The sequence below is a fragment of the Leucopleurus acutus genome, assembly GCF_964270905.1.
Source record: "Leucopleurus acutus genome assembly, chromosome: 6".
NCBI classification, from domain to species: domain Eukaryota; kingdom Metazoa; phylum Chordata; class Mammalia; order Artiodactyla; family Delphinidae; genus Leucopleurus; species Leucopleurus acutus.
Genome location: NC_139149.1, coordinates 57194246 through 57211654, shown reverse-complemented (window position 1 = coordinate 57211654; position 17409 = coordinate 57194246). Strand labels below are relative to the sequence as shown.

At 42.5% G+C, this 17409-nt stretch overlaps 1 protein-coding gene across 1 annotated transcript in view; it reads right to left on the bottom strand.

Annotated features, from left to right (window-relative positions):
• Window positions 1-17409, bottom strand: part of MYO3B (myosin IIIB) — a gene marked incomplete at both ends in the record, with an annotated part of 388194 nt that overhangs the window by 145456 nt on the left and 225329 nt on the right. Inside the window, 2 exons of the mRNA XM_082841630.1 lie at window positions 9566-9771; window positions 11962-12039. Coding sequence (XP_082697756.1) covers window positions 9566-9771; window positions 11962-12039 — 284 coding nt within the window. The remainder of the gene's footprint in view (window positions 1-9565; window positions 9772-11961; window positions 12040-17409) is intronic.

Sequence of the window (17409 nt, the reverse complement as noted above, 5' to 3'; positions counted from 1 at the left end):
CTCATTTGTAAAAGTGGAATAATTTTATCTATTTGGGGGTCTAGTACCAGTAGTAAGTGAGATGTATATGTAAAGCACTAACATGAAGCCTGCCTTAAGCAGATGGTCAATAAATGCTCCTCTCTCCTTTCTTCTCTTCCTTTCTTTGACAAAAATTTATTTTTCTCTTCCCCAACCCAAACGTCTATGAAAAAGCAGCTAGCAATTTTTCCTCTGAGTCATCCCTAAACCATGGTTTTCAGGGTTGGGCAGATATGCACTGTAAAGTGAATAGAACATGCTAGAACAGGAATGACTACCGGGTCAACCGTGGGTCAGCTGATGGACTGGGCAGCGGTTTCTTAGAGCACCATATTGGAGGGAATTCCAGAGCCCCATCTGGGCTCTGGAGGAAATGTGCCTTGACTGAGGAGCCAGGTCTGCAGCTGGGGCTGGAGAGCAAAGTGGCGCCCATCTGCCATCTCTGTGCCAGGAGGTTTCCTCGCATACTCCTGCTCTTCTACCTTCTACCTTTTCTCTTCTTTGTCCGTGATCTTCTTCATTCTGTCTTCCTTCTGTTGCTTCATTGTTATTATCCAACATAAGCTAGTCCCACTGAAATTTGTTTAAGGAATCTCCAGGCAGGGACATAGAGTTTTACATCTCCTGATTTTCATAGAATAAGCCAGGCAGCCAGTTCAAAAGTCCAGGGTGGCAGTCTTCTCAACTGCACTGATACTGTCTAACATCTTCATAGCATCTTTCTTCTTGTTTTCCTTTATTATTTCTTCACATACTGTTTCCATAGCATGGCCACTGTTCCCTGTGTTTCTTTACTACATGGATTCCTCCCTATAACTGAATTAGCTCATGAGGTTGCCCAGAGAGCAGACATTAAGGAAATTGGGAAAGACAGCCTGGGCTTATTACTGCTGCTACTCAGTATCTTTGGAGAGTAGTGTGATTGATATTACCTCTTGTATCCACTTTTCAAATCACCACTATAGATTTCAGTCTCAATTTGCAGAGCTATCAGCTACAAAAATGATTTTTCTGATACTTGAATAGATAAGAAACAGCTGTCAGCAGTATGGACTCTGTGAGAAAGGGAGGGTCTTCAAAGAATAAGTTTTGGGATTGTGAATCATCTATAGGAAAGTTGGGAGGGATCTTCAGGCCAGGCCAGGCCAAGTTGAACCCATACTGCACCCTAAGAATGGAGAGAGGTGGCCACAGAAATTCTCTTCAGTCCATAGTAAACTGGAGAGTTACTGATACTGTCAGCTCCTTAGAGATGGGACCTTGGCAAAGCTACATCATCCCTCTGGCCTCAGTCTTCTCATCTGTGAAATGGGAAAGTTGGACCAGCCCATCTCCTAGAGTTTTTCAATGATATCTTAAAAGGTAGTTTTAGAATGTTTTTTGTTTACTGCACTAACCAAAGTTATAACAATGGTAATTAATATAAGAGTTAAGGGAGAAAAGAAGTCATCCAAGGTCTCACCTATATAAAAGGCATCAATGCACACACAGTTGGGGAGCGGTGAGCAACTCATTCTCTCAAAACAACAACAACAACAAAAGGTTGGGAATGACAGTATACAAGAACAGCAGTTGTTAGAGATTCCTCCCAGAGAATGCCACCACTCAATTGCTGCCCCTAGAAGCTAAATGCAGAGACTGTTCACATAAGCATGCAATATATTTTACTCACGATGCTGAAGCTGTCCATTATCCTCCCTAAGTATTATCTCTTACATATCTCGCGCAACCTCGTAAATCAATTTGCAGGGAACTGAGGATTCTGTTCACTTAGCTGCAGCTATAGTAACTTATCTAAATAGCACATTAAGATCTATTTTATGTCAGGCTCTCATCTGTGCGGTTATAGGTGAAAAGAAAACAACCCCAGGGATGTCCTGGGAGAGATAAGGCATGGCATCGCCATCCGAGCTGCTGGAGGATTTGTGTTTTCCTATTCACTGCTCACTACCCAGAGAAGAAAGTAGCAGCTTTATTTTTTGAAAATTGAAATTTGGATTTCAGTCTTTCTTGAGATGTCTGGATTCTTCTGTGATGCTGATTTTTCTCTCAACTCCTGTTCTGTGAGCCAGTACTAACCCTGGGGCTCTGTAAGAGAATATCAGGGACCCTGTCCTTATAGATAAAGTTTTCACAGTGATAACTGATGACATTCAGTTCACTTTGCAAGAGCTAAAAGAATTTGTTGCAGGCTTAAAACTGCAAAAACATCTTTCCATGGCAATGGGATTAAAGGGTCCTCAATATCTTGCCTGCTTCCACTCAGGCACTTCTGCACTTTTAAATTCTTAAACTACAATCCTGAGGAAGAAGCTGGTAGCAAGGAGTAAGAAATGAGCGGGTTGTGAGGAACTGAAAGTATTTATTCAAGTTCATTCAGCCCCTTAGTCGTTCAGGTCACTCCTTCATTCAATTAATAAACATTAGATTTCTTTTCTGTGACAAGCATAATTAGTGCCTCTCCCATTACCATTCCCACTTCTTCCTAGTTAACTGAACACCAGTTTTTCTTTGGGTCACAATGCACCCAGCCCCAGACCCATTCCCCACTTTCTAAACCCCTCTCTGTAGCTAGGAATGGTCATGTGACTCAGTCCAGGCCAATGAGAGGTTATGTGAAATGGTTTCCGGGAAAATGTTTTCTTTCCTAATAAAAGCTGGGCAAATGTGGCTGACTTAGCTATTCATCCTACCCCTTCCCTTTCTTCCTGCCTTGAATGCAGACATAATGCCTGGAGAGGTAGCAGCTACACTGTAACCACCAGACTATAAGCTATCCCATACACACTAAAGATGGTAAAAAGAAATGAACGGAGGTCAGAAGATACACAGGCCCCTGATAACATCATTGAACAGCTAATATAACATTAAAAATAGCTAACCTCTCAATTTCTTTTTGTGAGAAACAAACAAACAAACAAATCTGTTTGGCAATGGTTCTCAGTTTGGGCAATTTTGCTCCCCAGGGGACATTTGCCAATATCTGGAGACAATATTTATTGTCACAATTTAGGGTGGGGGGGGGGGGTGTTGCTATTCGCATCTTAAAAGGTAGAAGCTAGGGATGCTGCTGTACATCTTACAAGGCACAGGGATAGCCTTCCACAACAAAGAAGTACCTGGTCCAAAATGTCAGCAGTGCTGAGACTGAGAAACTCTGGGTTAAGCCACTAAAAATATTTATTGTTTGTTATTCACAGTCAAATGCATTCCTAATTGATAGATTCCCTCATTTGAGAACTACTAAACATACACCATGGGCTGGACACCATACCATACAAGATGCTAGAGATACAAAAATAAGTAAGAAGTCAACAGTCAAAGTCCAAATATGAAAGACTTGAAAACAAAGGTCGACTTCGAAAATGTCTGGATGTCTAGAGCTGCTCCAGACCATCCACTGGCAAAAGCATGTGGATCTCAAAGGATTGCTCTAGAATCCAAGAAAGTCAATGGTCAACTCTGGAGATGTCCTCAGTGAGGAGTTTTTTGGGTCTTCTCTCTTAGAGTATAAATTGAGATAGAAAGAAGGCTTTGTTAAGGGAGTATTAAATCATGGCAAGAATTCTGCAGTATGAAAGGGAAGAAGCAGCCTTCTTGAGCAAAGTAATTACTGAAGACTATTCTTAGAGTACAAATAGAGGCCAGGTGAGAGACCCTGACAAAGAAAAGTGACGTCCAACACAGTCCTAGATAGGACAAGGCTATTATGACCCATACTGATAAAGAGAAAAGTGTCAAAAATGCAAGACGATGAACTCAAACTGGGCCAGAATAGATTATAAGTTTTTTCTAATCCCTTGGTGAAGCAGAGCTGGAAACTGTTTTCAGAAACCTGCTGTATAGTAGAGCGGTGGTTCAAAAGACAAAGATCCCAAAAAACAAAAAGCCAACTATGCTTAGGTTAACTTAGTAAACTGTATATAGTTCTCATTCCAGAGTTAACACTGTTATTGTCAACGGAACTTTTATTCTTCTTAGAAAATTCTAAATTAAAGATCTCCTCTAGCTACCCAGGTTGGGGTAGACCTTTTGGCACTGTTACAGTTGATTCTAGGGTATGTATTGGTCAGATAAGGGGTAATGAATGCCTATGGTTTTAGCCTATCCACCCTCTTCCTCTCCTTCCTTTAACAGAGTCCCTCAGACCATGGTTCACATGGGGCTGACTCCATGCCCTGGCACTTGACCAAAGACCCTGCCAATCATCCCCTTGGGCACAGTTACTGGTATAAGCACCGGCACATGACCCAGGCTGGGACAACCAGAGAGTTCCTTGCATGGGAACTCTCAGGAACTTGCTTGCTGCTGATGTTGCTAAGCCTTTAGGATGCTTCCTACGGGAGCTTCCAGGGACCGTCTCTGCCGACATGTGAGGAAGAACTGCCTAGCTGACAAGAAACTCCAAAGAGGGGAAGCAAAGCTGCTGAAAAGAAGACAGTGGTTTGGTAAAATGGCTTGATGTCCTGTATCCAGACATATCTTTGAACTTCCTAGTTATGTAAGCCAATATATCATCCCCTTTTAAATTTTGCTTCAATTCACTTCAGTTTCAGTCACTTGTTATTAAAAGATTCCTGACTAACACACCAAGTAAGCAGCCTGCTTTTAGAGGCTCTTGCCTTAATAGGGCATATGTTGTGTTATGTTAGGGAGCTCTAATCTAAAAGATTCCTTCTTTTCTGGAATGTGAGCTAAGAGGTGGGAAGATGAGAAAAGAGTCTAGAAAGGAGCCAGAGCAGAGAATCTCCCTTGTCCTGTGAAGTCTGTCTCTTCTAGAAAAAAAAAAATCAGCGTTTATTGTAGAGAGAAGGAAGGAAAGTTTGTTTAAAAGTCACCTTTTTAATGTATCAAACTCTAATAATAGCATTTTCAAGCTGGGTAGAGACTTTTTATTAGCTTATTATGGTTTCTTACCTTTTCTTGATAGCTACTTATCACTTACCTGAAATCTTATGCTCTAACAATCTAGATTCTACTTTATAATGCAGATTAAACTTAACCTCAACAAAGCCAGCTCCATATTCTTGTCATGCACTTCAGAACTGCAAGGACCAAAGAGTCAGTGATGAAGGGGAAGGAGTAAAAGTTTGATTCAATTCAATAAATATTTATTAAATGCCTAATTTGTATCAGGGACAGTGCTGAACAGTGCTGGACAGTACAGATACAAAGTTGGCTGCAAAATATCCCTGCCTCCCAGGTGGTTAATGTCAAGGTAAGAGACCGGCAGCTAGTTTCTACCTCAATGTAGTCAGCGCTACTGATGAAGCTCATCAGAGGGGCTCCTAACTCAGCCTGGGAGAGTCAAGGAGGGTGTTGCAGGGAAGAAAATGCCTGTTCAAAGTCCTGAGGAGCAGGGGTTAGCCAGGGTAAGTCGGCTGACTGAAAACTTGGAGAAGGGGGATTCAGGCACGAAAGCACGAGAACAACATGAGCTTTTGCTCAAAGCAGGGAAGCATGGAATGATGTGGGGTGTTCCTAGAACTCTTAAGTAGTCTGGTTTTTGCTGGAATGTGAGCTGAGAGGTGGGAAGACAAGAAGGAAGAGACTGGAAAGGTGGGCAGGATCCAGACAGGGAGACTCCCCATATCAGGCAGAGGGGTTGATGCTCACCCAGTGAGGTCTGGGATGGTCATTTCAATTAAGGATTTTAATCAAGGAAGCAACATGATTAGATAGGAATTTTAGATAAATTGTACTCTGTGGCTCTTTGGAGAACAGAACAGGCATGAAGTCCATTTAGGAAGTTAAGTCAAGAGGGTGGACAAAAGAGCCTCAAAAGGTTTGGAATAGGTATTGATCAATGGGATAGAATTGAGAAGTCAGAAATAACTTATGACCAATTTATGGTCAATCGATTTTTAACAAGGCTGCCAAGACAATTCAACAGGGGAAAGAATACTCTTTTCAACAAACAGTGCTAGGAAAAGCTTGATATCTATGAACAAATGAATTAAGTTGGACCTGTACTTCACACCATACATAAAGATAATTCAAAATGGACCACTGATCTAAATATAAGACCTAAAACTATAAAAGTCTTAGAAGAAAACATAGGAATAAAGCTTCATGATCTTGGATTAAGCGTGGTTTCTTAGATATGACACCAAAAGCATTACTAACAAAGAAAATACAGAAAAATTTGGCTTCATCAAAATTTTAAACTTTCATTCATGAAAAGATACCATCACGAAATCGAAAAGACAACCCACAGAATAAGAGAGAACATTTGCAAATCATATATCTGATAATGGGCTAGTATCCAGAGTATATAAAAATCAGTAATTAAATGGGTAAAGGATCTGAATAAACCTTTCTTCAAAGGAAATAATACAAACGACCAATAAGCACATAAAAAGCTGTTCAGATTAGATAGTGGTTATTGTTCACAACTTGTGAATACACTAAAACCTTAGAACTGTGTACTTTAAAAGGGTGATTTTTATCATATATGAATTATATCTCAAGCTGTTGCTTTATTATTATTATTATTGTTATTATTATTAAAAAGCCTTGGGAGAAGGGATCGGGAAATTCCCAAGGGAAACTTTTTGAGAAACTTTAGCAGGTAAAGTTGGCAGGACTTTTGATGGATTGTTTGAAGAAAGTGAGAAGACAGAGGTGACCCTAGATTTCTGGAGGAGAGGAAGTAGAGGAATAGAAGGGAGAAGGAGATGAAGGAGATACCAGGGCACATAGCTCTCATGCCATCATGAGAAGAAATGGAAGTTGCTGATGAAGGAGAAGAGGTAAGAGTTTCACTTTGTTCAACAGACACTGATTTAACAACTGTTATGAATTGGGTCCTGGGAATGCAGTTCTCCCTCCTGTGAGCTCAAGTGGGAGAGGTGGGCCTTTCTGGAGGACTCAGAGGCTAAGGCCCCGGAATCTGCATGTAATCTCTGAAAATCTTTAGGATGTGGGCTCTGTGTATTCCCGACTTCTTATCATGCAGATGATGAAACACCTTTTACAGAAATATTAGGTTACTTGCCAAATACTATATCCAAGAGGAGACAAGAACTCTGACCTCCTCACTAAATTATATTATTTACTACAAGAGTTTAATAAACAAACCATAAGACTTTGAACTGAATGTGCTGTGCTACCCTTGAGACATTGGCCAGAACACATCCCAATATGTGCAGTCATATGTGTTACCCCAGTATAGACCTTCTGCCAGACCACACTTCAGAGCCCACTGACCACAAAGCCAATGAGTGTTCATAGTCATTTTCTGTGATGTCTCAACAGCATGACTTCCAGGAGGTTTCAGCCAGCTGCCCAGCACTGTCAGGTGGCCTTTCTCATGCCTACCTGAGACTAGATAGATGAATGCTTCCAATCCACCTGGCCCCATTGATGAGAGGGTGTCGGAAGTAACCCTTTCTTTGAAGGCTCCAAGAATGGAGAATAGGAAGGGCACTTCTAAGTCATTTTGCCAGATTATTCAAGGATGATGGGGCAAAGAAATGTTTTAGGTTTGGCCATGTCTGCAGACTTGGGTGACTTGGGGAAGTCCTTCTGCATTTGGGAACCCGACAACATAATCCTCAAAACACAGCCTTTCAGGTGTGCACGTCAGGCTTCAGTACTGAGTGCCAGAAAATACAAAAAGGTAAAGAGTAACATTAAACAAGTCTTTATCTTTTATTTACCACCACCTGATAAGCCCTGCCTTTGATTGTTTCGTCTGCATATTTCCTGCTAAGAGTTTACAAAACAGCACTCCTGAACAGGAAGATAAGAGGCGCACTTATTTGTTGAATAACATCAAGGGGGGAAACTGTTAACTCATCCATTTTGTTGTTAAGTTGCTCAAAAGGATCAAAATACCAATTAACCTGCTGGCTCAGAAATCTTTGATACCCTCAGATTTACTGACATTTTGAAACTCTTGTTCATACTTGCCTATTGGCTTTCTGATTACGAACAAAGAAGTGCCAATCTGTTTAGCATTTGACCTGTTTTCTTAAATATTTTTATGTATTCAACACTTAGTGGCTAAAAATACTTGACTAGTCACATTCATGAGCTAAAATAATCTTTTTTTCTTTGTTTGTTCCACCTCCAAATTTAAGAGGGAAAAAGAGGCTCTAAGACACTTCGTTTTTTTTTTTTTTTTTTTATAGGGTGATTCTTTCCACTTTAAGGAGATCTATTTTTATTTTATTTATTTATTTTTGGCTGTGTTGGGTCTTCGTTTCTGTGCGAGGGCTTTCTCTAGTTGTGGCAAGCGGGGGCCACTCTTCATCGCGGTGCGCGGGCCTCTCACTATCGCGGCCTCTCTTGTTGTGGAGCACAAGCTCCAGACGCGCAGGCTCAGTAGTTGTGGCTCACGGGCCTAGTTGCTCCGCGGCATGTGGGATCTTCCCAGACCAGGGCTCGAACCCGTGTCCCCTGCATTGGCAGGCAGATCCTCAACCACTGAGCCACCAGGGAAGCCCGACACTTCGTTTTAAAAAGCCATTTCGTTCTTATTTTTAATTTAAAAGCTCTCATTGCAAGGAATTTTTTTGCCCTTTTGTCTCCATGCAATCTAGTGGCATTGGGAAGACCTGATGAAGCGACCTGCCATATTAGGATCCATTCTTCCCTGAGGAAAAAATGGAAAAATGACCTTGGGCATTAGTTTCAGAATGGTGGTAAAAAGAAACAGATTTTATAATGAATATTAATTTTCCTCTCTGGATATCCTCAGACACTAGTGTTCCTCAGAGATGGTTTTTTGTTATTCTTGTTCCTTATTTCTTCACGGAAAGTTTTGTGAAAATCCTACCTGTAATCATATGCATGTGTAAGGCATACCTGTGGCAGCTGTTCAGAAAAGAGCAGCATTTCACTCTTAGGTAAAGGCAGTTTCTGGGTTTAGAAAGCTCTACAGCAATTTTTGCAATAAACATTTATGGAATGCAGTAGACCGAGGAGATTAAAAGTGTGGCTGCTATAGCCAGACTGCCTGGGTTCAAATTTTGGCTCAACCATTTACTAGCATGGGATCTTGGTAAAATCACTTAATTTCCTTCTGTGCTTCAATTTCCTCAACTGTAAAATGGGGATAATAATAAAGCCTAGCTTACAGGGCGGCTGTATGGATCAAAGGAGATTATATATTTGGGACAATTCAGGTGCTCTGTAGATGTTAGCTATCACATTATATCGTGCCAGATGCTGGGAGAGGCGTGGATGCCTGGGTGCATTTACGTTTGCCAGAATCTTGACCCATTTATGGAGGGATAATTTTGTCATAGCGATTAAATATCTGGAGATTTTGAAACCTAACGATATATAACAGATAAATATCTATGGACATTTTTATTTTCCAAATGTGATCAGGAGGGAGCTTAACCTGTCCTCCAGATGACTGTATAATTCAGCTGGAGCACAGGAGAAACACAGCAATGAAGCAAGTAAATGCTAGCTGGTAACTAGCCAATTCCATGTTTGGAGGCAAGTGGGCAGGAGGAGTGATCCCAGGGGACAGAAGGGCCCTGGCAGAGCTGTGTTTAACATAATGTAGTTCCCAAGATACCAGACTGACCTTTTCACAAACTCTTCAAAGAGGATACGGTGGGAATAACCCTGCTGGCGGATGCTGACCGTCTCTAGGATGCCTGTGGAGCGGAGCTGGGCCCGCACTCTGTCTCGGGTGAACTTCAGTGCCTCTCGGTCATCGTTGGGCTTGATGCAGCGTACAAAGTGGGGCTGTCCCACCACCATTTTGGAGAGCAGATCCATCAGAGAATACTACCAGGGAGAAAAACACACATGAAATGAGGTTACCACAAACATGATAGATAATTACGACACAGGCCTGCTGGGCCTCCAGGGCAGTTTGCTGGCTCGTAAACAACTCATGGAACCTTTGAGGCTACACAAGAATCCAACAAAAAGAAATAACAATATAAGTTCTGACAAGTACTTATCACTGCCCACAGATTCAAAAGTCTTCTTTAAACATCACCTGGTGCCAGGCAAGATCCCATTTGGCAGAAACTCAGCCGCCTGAGAACTTGCTTAGGTTACCTCGTAACTCCATCACCAGAACTAGCTTGTCTCTGGTATGCCCAGGTGTTCATAAACTGTACCCATAATTTAAAGTATCCAGCTTTGGCTCCCTAACTCAGGGGTTAGAGCACTGGTCTCATAAAATGTCCAGCTTTCAGGAAGGGGTCAGTTGCCTCTTCAACCTAACAATCACCAGAAAGTCTAAGCAAACCTTACCAATGTCATTGTTAATAAGGCAGAGGAAAAACAAGAAAAATAAAGAGGGCAAAGAAAACAAGAAAATCAGCGGGAAAACAGATTATAATGAAGATGAACTAACATACAGCGAGTGTCTGGCAGGGGCGCTCGCAGAGAGAGCGCACACGGAAAAGCTGAGCGGTGCTCACTGCTCCTCACGGGCACCCACTGTGGCAGCTCCTCTTTCGGACATGCCTTCAGGGGCAATTACAAGCCACGTGTAAAATCAGCTTCATTATTTCATAATCCTACCTCCTACTAATCCAATACACGGTTACCTAGCTTGGCAATGTGCCTTTTTTATTAGCATTTGGGGACCAGTATTTTGAGGACACCCAACTGGTTGTTATGGATATATTTCTGAAAATTGTAAGCCAGAGGCTTCTTCTGCTGAAAGAGGGACTCTAGGATCTTGAGGATGCCTCACAGAGTCCATCAGAGCCTCCAAATCCCATGGGATACACACACACACACACACACACACACACACACACACACACACACACACACATGCTAGGAGGATATAGTCAAGCCACTAAAGGGACATGATCAGGGTAGGTCTCAGATAAGAAATAAGTGGCAATTAGAAATGTCCAACCATGAGGGATGAAGCAGGGGCTGAAAACCCACCTGCTGGAGAAGGGATCACTGCACAGATGGAGTGCTGGACCCAAAGTCCTCTAGGCCCTTACAATCCATACCCCTGAGGCCAATTCCAGTCTGCCTCTAAAGCACAGCTGGATAAGTCAGACTTCTTAGCTTTACATCTTTCTTGAACCTGCTAGCTTTTGGTGGAACCTTCTTTGCACAGTGCTGGCTCCCAGGCCCTACCCTTCAGCCTGCCTGGCAACTCCAGCTCATGATCCACTTGACTTACCATTCCTGCCAAACCCCTTCCTGTGGCCGACCCCAACTTACAACCTTATTTCGTCGTCCCTGAGTTCAGTAGCTCCATCTTTGGCTTAACAGCATGTCCGTCGTGAAGCTGCCTGGACCTCAGCTCCCCATAGTCAGTGATCTAAGAGGGGCTTCCAACCCCAATGCTTCATAATTTGAAGATAAACAAATCTGTTCAAATTAGTACAAATTGACAGTGTCTTATCTTTCCTATCTAATGTGCATTTGACAGAGTCCCTCTAGAGATGACGTTTTTACTCAAAGGAGTCATTTCACCAGATGAAACATGAGGAATTGTGGTAACAGAGATGGGAAATAACTGGGCTCAGGCAAATGGGTCTTGCAATGGGTCAATTCAATCTAGGAAAAGAAAGTCAAAGCTAAGACATAGTCTCTCATGAACTTGATAAACCACCTTCTGGAATTGTATTAACTACTTTACTTCTCAGTAAATATGCTGGAAAAGTGGCTGACTCCAGTAGTTTTAAGGCCAAGAAGCAGCTGAAATGCTAACAGAATCAGCACATTGAATGGACAGGGCTATGTGCCAGTGGCAGAGAGGGCCTTCTGTAGACACTTGAGGGCTCATCTGGTCTTTCTGAGATCAGAGAACACTGTCTTCAGAGGGGGGTTCCCTGTTATAATTTTCCTCTCCCTATACACCACCACCTTTCTTAAATGACTCTTGAGCTTTGCTCTTATTTCAGTGACTCTGTGGTATCTGGGCCTCTTGTGGGAAGGGTTGGCACGTCCTTTCTGGAAACAGGCAGAATAGAGATCAAGAAGCCTCCATACCCGGAAGTAAGAAGCCATGGTCTGCCCCTTCATGTTGGTGGTTTCTTCCGGATGCCGTATCACCTCCAGAGTGTCCACCTGGAACACAGGCAGAGGTGAATGGTTTGAGGATACAGACAATTTATTTTCCCCAAATCTGAAAGGTAATTTGGTCAAATATCTGAGGGGCCTTGATGTTTAGGACTCAACTGTACAGACCATGGGGGAGGATTTTAAAGACATCTAAAAGAAAAACAGAATTCGCACTGTTCTACTCTCTTGACAATGACCGAACTCTGTGACATACTATATGGTCTCAGTACAAACCCCCAGCAGTGTTATTTCTGTATTTCTCCATACTCTAATGGGCCACTATTAAGTTCTCCAATAATGTCACATGAGACCAAATTATTTCTTAAAAGAAAACTGGGCAAAACCCATGAGGCTGGGTGATTACAAAGCCCCGGACCCAAAGCCCCGGTTGCACCACAGGGCATTAGGGGAGCCCTTTCGCCTTCCGGCCATCAGATACTAACCCTGCCACACCCCTCCTGCTGCCCAGAGTTACCACGTGCTCACTGCGGACCAGAGCTTGGGATACACCTGTTCCCAATCATCTGCCCCAACTACCTGGGCCGACTGGAAGGAATTTAGAATGAAAACAACTGTAGCAAACAGTTGTGGCACCCTGTGTTCCATCATTTTATCACAACAATAAAATTCCTGCTCCTGCACACACAAAGCTATTTGGTTTGCAGAGCACATGAGCGGCATTTCAGCACCAGCCTCCTCTGTGGCAGCCTCCCATCTGCTCGGAACAGGTGGCAAGGGTATGAAGCACAGACATTTGAACTGGAAGATGCTGCTGTCAGCACGTGTGTTCCACTCAGTGGATTGCTGTCCAGGCAGCCACCCCCCCATGGGGTGAGAATGTCTGCAGCCTTGTTCAACAACAGTGAGAAGTGGGTGCTAGAAGGGACGGGGCCATGGGGAGGTGGGTGAATAATGACGCTTACCTCGAGGGGCATTTAGGAGACTGTGTGCAAAATGGAAGAAAAGGCTTCAACTGGCTTGGATAAAGAAAACAGGTCTGTTTAAGAAGGGGAATAAGTGTGGAGCTAAGTTTTCAAAAACTAGAAAAGCAACCTAAATAGTGAGCAGGAATATAAGGGTAACTCTGAGAGAAGTAATGTCAGGGGTCGGGGGTCGGGGGGTGGTCCGCGGTGCAGCTTGCATTCTCTAGGCTGCAGATTGGATCTGTTCCCAAAGCCATCATTTCATTTGGATGCAGCTGAAGCAATGGTACAACTGCCTGTAGGTCTGACTTTTTAATATTTTTAATGAGAAAGGAGGAAATGAAAGCTCTGTGTTGAGAAGGAAGGCTGCTCTCACAGAGAAAAGAGAAAAACACAAACACACCCACCCCACCTGCAGAGGTCCTATGGTGTTATCTGCAGGGACCACATGGAAGGTTTCTTCCCCATCTCACCCCCACTTGGCGGATAGAGCTCAGCACTGGTGAGGTTTGGGGAAAGCTAGTTAGGACTGAAGGAAGAAAGATCTTGGCTAGGGTCTGCCTTCGGCCAAATTGTAAATTCTGAGAGTTTTCCTAAACATTCTTTCTCCTCACCTGACCTTCATGTGCACACAACTTCTGGGAATTTCTCACTATTTCTTTTATTCAGAGATCCTCCCTGAAGAACCACAGCTTGCTTTGAACCCTGCTTTTCCTTCCTTTCCCTCCCTTTTCATTCAAATTAGCCAGAGAATGCCAGCCTCTCAAGCTGTAATTCACTGTGAAAGGGCAGCTGAAAAGTTCATCCATGTTTCTCCTACTAGTAGCACTTACCTGTTACCCTTCCTCAGAACATACAGTAGACCCTTGGCATTTGAGAATTTAACAGTTTAGTGATCAGAAAAATCTTTGATGTATGTTAATTCTGCTAAGACATAATTTAAAAAGTGTGATATGTATTGTTTTCAAGATCAGTACCCATCCCCTGCAGCAAATTGGAAAAATACAGAAGGAAGCACTAATTTGCAATCCAAGTATAGGGCTGGTGTGCTCCTGTAGCCACCCAGCATGACTTTAGTTCTGTCCTTATACTCACATACAGAGTAACTCTTGTAAAGTAAGTAAAAACCTATTCTGTGTTACATGTAACTTGGAAATGTTAATGCTTGTCTACAGTTCATCACCTACATATTTAGTACTATATTTTAAAGAATAAATAATATACTATTGGGGTACCTTCTAATTTAAGAATTTGGAAAGGTCTTGGGTTGGTCAAGGGTCTCTTGCATATTTGCATAGTCATGAAGTTCTCCTGTGCATGGTGTGGATCCAAAAGAGGGAATTTCACTTCAGACAAGGGACATACCAGAAGTTGCCTCTCTTGACCTTTCAAAGTAGGAGACCTCTGTCTGCACTGGGCCTGCCATGACCTCCACAGAATTCAAAAAAACTCGAAAGAAAAAAAAAAAGAGATGAGAAGGTTGTTGTCTAACCTAAGAGCTTGTCTTTCTGAACTAATTTAGTTAATGGCAGCCTCATTTAATTAAAAAAAAAATGTCTCTTAGAAACAATCCAGAAATTAGGTTCTATTGAGGTCATCATCTAACAAATAGTTCTTTCCAAAGGTGGGGATTTCACAACAAAAAACCAGTCCTCTACATAGCATCTTATAAGTTTTTACCTCAGATAGGAGGAAAAGAGACAGGAAAGGCTTCCTAGGCACAGGGGGTATGTGCTACAGGACACAGGGTTTGGAACTGGACACACCTGCTTCAAATTCTGGCTCCTCTGCTTAATAGCTGTATGGACTTGGACTTGTTAACTTCCCAAAGCCTGTGTTATTTAAAAACCACTGCCTTGAACACACACAAGAGGCCAGTCAGTTCCCCTTCCTTCATTACCATGTTGGATTCAGTCTTAGCTTAGTGATCAATACTAAGGATGCAGGGTTTTGTTCCATGGAATAAGGTGAGTACTAGCGCCCATGCAACACAGCAAGGACATCTTTTTATTTATTGGCAGAGAAAATACTTCCAATGAAAACAATTTCAAAATGATCAGTAGAACTGATATTCTGGATAAAAACATTGTCTTTCTAACCCAGTATACCCGTCTTCTACACCACCAATTGCTACAACAATATAAGCCAACTGGAGCTAAGCAAGCTTGTTTTTTGCCCACATGAAAAATGTCCTACCCCATTCCTTGTGAGCAGTGCTGGTTAGCCTTCAAAGTAGTCATGAGTAAGCTTTACAAATTGTGGTACAGACCCCAAGCCCACAGGAAATGAGCAAGCTTCTGTATACATATGGACTACACACATGGAATTTTAGATGGTTATCAAAATGTGAGTAATAAAACATTTACTGTTTCCAATGTGAAATCACTATGCTAAACACTTTGCCTACACTATGTCAATGAATTCTCAAAAGGACCCTATGAGGTAAACACTATTATCACTCCTATTCTACATATAAAGAAGTTAAGGCTCAAAGACTTTAGGTAAATTTCCCAGAGTCCTGCAGCTAGTAACTGGCCATGCCTAGATCTGAACCCAGTTCTGATTCCAAAACCTACTCCTTAAACATTACATACTGCCTTTTCTATGTGGTTTGTTACAACTTATAGAATGGGTCTGAAAGCATGGTATTATTAAAAAGATTTGCCTCATCTGTCAACTAAATTTACTTTAGGATAAAGAAATAGACTCCAAAAAGTCTCACAAACCATCTAGATCTCAGCAATAAATGAAAAACTGAAGGATTTCTTTTCCCCCTTGGTCTCCGTAAGTACCTACTATCTGCATCCCAAAACCTCGGAAGTATTTATATTTAGGTACTTGACAAGGCCTTTGGTCAAGAATTTTTACGGCTGTCAAGTGATCCATCCCTCTCTCAAGGAAACAGTCCCTACGGCATCACTTCCCTCAAAAGTCTCCACAGCACTGAATGAGGAAGCAAGGCTGGCCTTGACACCGGCCCAGTGTGAGGGTGCTGAACGTGGTGGAGGTCAGCTTTCTGCAAGGCCACCTCTGCTGTTTCACCTTGGAGAAGGCAGAGAAGAACTGATGGAGTTTTTTATTGCTGTTGTTACCCTTCATATTTTCTGATGCCTTAATTAGAACTTTCAGCTCATATTCTTTCCCAGGGACAATAAATCTCTAGTCATTTTCATCTCACCTGTATTTATTATAGTGATGTAAATATACGCCACACACTCGAGGGCACACTTCTCATGTAGGCAGGGCAGGGAGGGAGATAACAACGTGCTGATACCGAATGTGGAAGGCAGGGGGACAGGTCCTGGCAGAGTCCAGCAGTCAAAAAATCAAATTGAGGAAAGGAGGGGAATATGAGTTGACAGAGAATATTACACAGGAGTCTTTCATCTTTTTGAAAGGAACGTGTCACGATCCTTTTTAGAATCTGGTGGAAGCCAATGACTGCAAAAAAACACATATACAGTTGATCCTCATTATTTGTGGATGCTGTATTTGTGAATTTGCCTACTTGCTGAAATGTATTTGTAATCTCCAAAGCAATCAGTGCTCACACGCTTTCACGGTCATTTGCAGACATGCAGAGCAGTGGAAACTTCGACATCTGATGTGCATGCTTCCAGCTGAGGTTGAACAAGGTGACACTCTGTCTTCTTGTTCCAGCTGTCATGCTGTAAACAAGTGTCTTTTTCAAGGTCTACTTAAGTGCCACGATTTTTGTGCCGCATTTTTGTGCTTTTGGCTCGTGATTTTACTGTTTAAAATAGCCCCTGGGGCTTCCCTGGTGGCGCAGTGGTTAAGAATCCGCCTGCCAATGCAGGGGACACGGGTTTGAGCCCTGGCCCAGGAAGATCCCACATGCCGTGGAGCAACTAAGCCCATGCGCCACAACTACTGAGCCTGTGCTCTAGAGCTCGCGTGCCACAACTACTGAGCCTGCATGCCACAACTACTAAGCCTGCGTGCCACAACTACTGAAGCCCATGTGCCTAGAGCCCGTGCTCCACAATAAGAGAAGCCACTGCAATGAGAAGCCCATGCACCGCAACGAAGAGCAGTCCCCGTTCGCCACAACCAGAGAAAGCCCTCGCACAGCAACAAAGACCCAACTCAGCCAAAAATAAAAATAAAACATAAATAAATTTATTAAAAATAAATAAATAAATATAAAATAGCCCCTAATCATAGTGCTGAAGTGCTGTCTAGTGTTCCTAAGTGGAAGGAGGCTGTCAAGTGCCTGTTGGAGAACATTTGTGTGTTAGATTAGCTTTGTTCAAGGCATGAGTTATAGTGCCGTTGGCCTTGAGTTCCATGATACAAATACTGCACTTGAAATATTGTTTTATACAAAGCAATACTACATATAATTAATTATTTATAAGAAGTATCTAGTTGACCTGAGCAACACAGGTTTGAACTGCATGGATGTACTTACACACATATATTTTTCAATGGT